The sequence below is a fragment of the Dipteris shenzhenensis genome, chromosome 26 (assembly GCF_047967505.1).
Source record: "Dipteris shenzhenensis isolate YYH24624 ecotype China chromosome 26, Dip_SZ_1.0, whole genome shotgun sequence".
Classification (NCBI taxonomy): Eukaryota; Viridiplantae; Streptophyta; class Polypodiopsida; order Gleicheniales; family Dipteridaceae; genus Dipteris; species Dipteris shenzhenensis.
The window spans coordinates 23,495,924-23,500,217 of record NC_141621.1 but is presented as its reverse complement, the minus strand read 5'-3'; the positions used below and the strand labels follow the sequence as shown (position 1 = coordinate 23,500,217).

At 43.9% G+C, this 4,294-nt stretch overlaps 1 protein-coding gene across 1 annotated transcript; it reads left to right on the top strand.

Annotated features, from left to right (window-relative positions):
- Positions 1–257: 257 nt before the first annotated feature.
- LOC147884844 (pentatricopeptide repeat-containing protein At1g11290, chloroplastic-like) lies at positions 258–3,697 on the top strand. The gene is made up of 3 exons (XM_087397116.1): positions 258–503; positions 589–656; positions 949–3,697. Exons 1-3 carry the CDS (start codon positions 365–367, stop codon positions 3,562–3,564), a joined length of 2,823 nt encoding a protein of 940 aa, XP_087253242.1. The 5' UTR covers positions 258–364; the 3' UTR covers positions 3,565–3,697.
- The last annotated feature ends 597 nt before the right edge of the window (positions 3,698–4,294 follow it).

Here is a 4,294-nt window from a genome sequence, read left to right as displayed (position 1 = left end):
GGGGGGGGTGCGATCACGAGCCAAGTGCCCAATGTTCCAAGGTGAGTTGTTGAGTGAAGGTGAGGAAAAAATAGCAATTGAATGTTATGTTATTTTTTCGGACCTCACACCTGCACGTGATTAGACACGGGGAGCCCCGTGCTCGTGGTGGAACACAGAGAGACCCAAGTCCACACTTGGACGAGTGCTTCTTTCATTTAGATGATTGAATCAACTACAATAGAGATATGTGTATGCCTTGGTCCTTGAAGGAGAAACTTATAAGGTCCATGTGTTTTGCGTAGGACGGGTGGCGGTTGAGCTCCCGAAGATCTTCTTGAAACAAGTGTTGGATGTTGGATATCCCTCAAATGTTTTGCCAGAGATGGATGCATACTCTTGCTTGCAACTGCAGCTACCCTCAAATATCATGACTTCCCTTCCATCAATGCCAACCCAACGCAATTGGGCTGCAATCCGGCCACATTCAGACATGTATCTATTGCATGTGGAGCAGCGTCAGAGTAAGCGCCAATTAAGACCTTTCTCTTCACTTATTGACGTTTCGTTTCTTTCTAATGGGACTTAACTACTTTATTCGGCAACCAGATAAGAGAACGTCAACGGGGCCATCGTGGTGCGAGCAGTTGACGGACCCTTCTCCGTGGATCTGTAAGGTGAATGCCGGTGTCTGTGTTGTTGTATTTGCTAATTAAATTGAATGGGATTTTCAAAGAGCTGGCTTAGTGATTCTCGATGAAGGGGCGTGTCACGTTGCTAATTAAATTGAATGGGATTTTCAAAGAGCTGGCCTAGTGATTCTCGATGAAGGGGCTATGGACAATGGTTTGAGAGTTAGTCTGGGCAAACTTCAACGAAAGACGACCCTTTTAGCTTACTGAAAAAACCTCTGAATCTACTAGCAAGAAGAATGTTCGTTGTGCCAACACCTTCTCTCTTCTTATGCAGAGATACATCAGTGAAAAAGTCTTGGCAGCAGACAAGGAAGTGAAAAGCCTAATACTGAAGGAAGGATTTGAGCTAGACAGTTTCATTGGAAACCATCTGATTCATAAGTTTGCTTTGTCTGGGAGATTGTCGGAAGCAAATCTAGTATTTTACAAGTTGCCCTATCCAAATGTGTTCTCATGGAGTGCAATCATCTCAGCACATGCTGAGCTTGGACAAGATGCCCGAGCTATTGAATTGTATCACCAAATGCAAAGGTCAAACGTGAAACCAACTGGGAATGTTTTTGTTGCAGCCCTCAAAGCATGTGCCCATACGGCAGCCTTAGATCAAGGCAAGCTAATTCATGCCCGCATAATTGAATGGGGTTTTGAGTCGGATAAGTTTGTATGTACCACCCTCATCGACATGTATGCCAAATCTGGGAGCCTTGAGGATGCGTGCAGGGTGTTCACCAGCTTGACCAAGCGAAATGTTGTGACATGGAATGCGATTATTACATGCAATGCTCAACATGGATGCCATCAGGAGGCTGCCCAACTTTTCCAGCAAATGCAAGTGGAGGGTATTGAACCAGACAAGGTTACTTTTCTTTCCATACTGAAAGCCTGTTCAATAATAGCACTACTAGATGAGGGGAAATTGATGCATTCTCGCATTATTGAAAATGGTTTTGAGTCGGATATAGTTGTTGGTTCCACTCTTGTGAATATGTATTGCAAATGCGGTTGCCTGCAGTGTGCGTGCATTGTATTTAACAGATTGCCTAAGCGCAACATTGTGACATGGAATGCACTAATTGCAGGCTATGCGCAGCAAGGGAATACAGGGGACTCTTTTGCTGTTTTCCAGCAAATGGAACAGGAGGGGCTGGAGCCAAATCAGATTACCTTCATTTGCATCCTGGAAGCATGTTTCAGCAAGGCAATCCTACATCAGTGCAACCTGATTCATGGCCATATTATTGCTTGTGGCCGTGGGATGGATGTTTGTGTTGTAAGCGCCCTCATCAACATGTATGCTAAATCTGGTAGCCTTGCAGAGGCACGTAGGATATTTGACAGGAGATCATCAAATCAAGATGTGCTAACATGGAGTGCAATGATAGATGGATATGCCCAGCATGGGCATGGTAAGGAAGCTCTCCTCCTTTTCCAGCAAATGAAACAGGAGGGCATGAAGCCAAACAGGGTCATATTTATTCACATCGTGAAAGCATGCTCCAGCATGGCAGCCCTTGATCAGGGCAAAATGATTCATGTACAAGTTGTAGAGAGTGGCTTTGAGTCTGATGTGTTTGTCGGCAGTACTTTAGTTTACATGTACGGAAAATGTGGGAACCCGAAGGACGCTCACTTAGTGTTCAAAAGGTTACCAGAGCGAGATGTGGTCGCCTGGACTGCAATAATTGCAGGCTATGCCCAGCATGGGCATGGCCAAGAAGCTTGCCAACTTTTTGAGCAAATGCAAGAAGAGGGCATAGAGCCTAACCGAGTCACATTTGCTTGCGTTTTAGAGGTGTGTTCAAGCATGGCAGCCGTGAATCAGGGCAAGCTGTTGCATTCTCGCATTGTTGAAAGTGGTTTGGAGTCTGATGTTTTCGTCTGCAGCACCCTCATCAACATGTATACCAAATGTGGCAGCCTTGAGGAGGCATACAGGGTATTTGACCGATCACCACAGCGAAATCTGGTCATGTGGAATGCCTTGCTTACAATGCTTGCCCTTTGTAATAAGTATATATTGGCACTGCAGTATCTTGAACATATGCAGCAAGAAGACTTGAAGCCTAATAATGTGACATTTATTTGTCTTCTCTCTGCATGCTGTCATGCAAGCCTAGTTGAAGAAGGCTGCTGCCTATTCAAGTTGATGAGAGAGAGACATGACATTGAACCATCCCTAGAACATTATAACTGTATGGTTGACCTCCTTGGCCGTGTGGGACATTTGGATGAGGCAGAAGACTTACTTGAAGCAATGCCATTCCATTCCACCACTGTGAGTTGGACTTCTTTGCTAAGTAGCTGCAAAGCACATGGCAGTGTGGAAGTAGGAAGCCGATGTTTTGAGAGCCTTGTTCTGATTGACAAAAAAAATGCTGCTGGGTATGTGCTCATGGCAAGAATCTATGCTTGTGCTGGCATGCCAGAGGATGCAAAAAAAATGGAAGAGCGGAGAACTTGTGCACATGCTTGGAAGAAACCAGCACAGTCCTTCATTGAGGTTCATCATAAGGTGCATTCTTTTATTGTAGGGGACACAAGCCATCCTCAAACCCATGATATCTATGCAAAGCTAGAGAGACTCTCAAAACAAATGAAGGAAAGTGGATATTTACCACATCTGGATTTGGTGCCACCATCAATACATGATGAAGACAGGGAAGATGCTTTATGTGGGCATTGTGAAAGACTTGCCATAGCTTTTGGACTAATAAGTACACCTCATGGCACTACAATCCGAGTTTCAAAAAACCTGAGAGTGTGTGCTAACTGTCACAGTGCCATCAAGGTTATAACTGAGATTGAAAAGCGGGAGATTTTAATCATTGATGCCTACTGTATCCATCACTTCAAGAATGGGCTGTGCTCTTGTGATGATTCATATCATTGATGTGTATGCCCATATAAAAATCTTAATACAAATTTAACATGATAATGATCCGATAACATGGTAAATAATTCAGGGGTTTGAAACTCCCAAATAAACTTATCTGAGGATTATGTAAAGAAGTAATTAATTAACACAGCAGGTGCCCAAGTGTAAGTGCTTCAAAGAGAGTGTTTGCACACCAAAGGTGGGATGTCTCTCTTAATGCCCTCTGTTCACTGGGCAATGATGTGCTGGCTGCAGTCCCATGTCTGAAGTGAATTTGTGCATTTAAGGGATTTGAAACCCTAAAGCATCAGAGTCCAATTCAATGCTTCTCCACTTTCTACTCAATGTTGAATTCACCTTTTTAAAGCAAGAAATAGATGCTGTGTACCATGTTTGAAGTGAATTTGTGCATTTTTATTTATTTTTTATTTTCAAAGAAAGGAATCTTCTATTAATGCTTGAAAGACTTTATACAAAACAACAGCCCCGAAGGTGTTATGGAAAAAAACCGGAAAAGGCTGAAAGAAAAGAAACGGCTTGTTCCAGAGGAACCCAGCTCACTGCGTAGGGGATCTCTGCTACTGGGGCTAACAGGCAAGTGGGGGGACTACTCAACCAACAAATCCCTTGCGGAGTGAAGATGTAGAAAACTCATGCAGGCCAAGCTTTGTAGAATCGAGCATGCCTCTCGATAGTCGCTCTAGAGCTTGGAGTCCCACGCTCCTAGGTGGAGCGTCGAGTGTAG

What these genes read in the sequence shown, in the direction of transcription:
- LOC147884844 (XM_087397116.1), top strand. Translation starts at nt 365, where the DNA reads ATGGATGCATACTCTTGCTTGCAACTGCAGCTACCCTCAAATATCATG. An exon ending in GCATGTGGAGCAGCGTCAGA is followed by an intron (nt 504 to 588) that starts GTAAGCGCCAAT and finishes TTCGGCAACCAG; the next exon opens with ATAAGAGAACGTCAACGGGG. An exon ending in CTTCTCCGTGGATCTGTAAG is followed by an intron (nt 657 to 948) that starts GTGAATGCCGGT and finishes CTTCTTATGCAG; the next exon opens with AGATACATCAGTGAAAAAGT.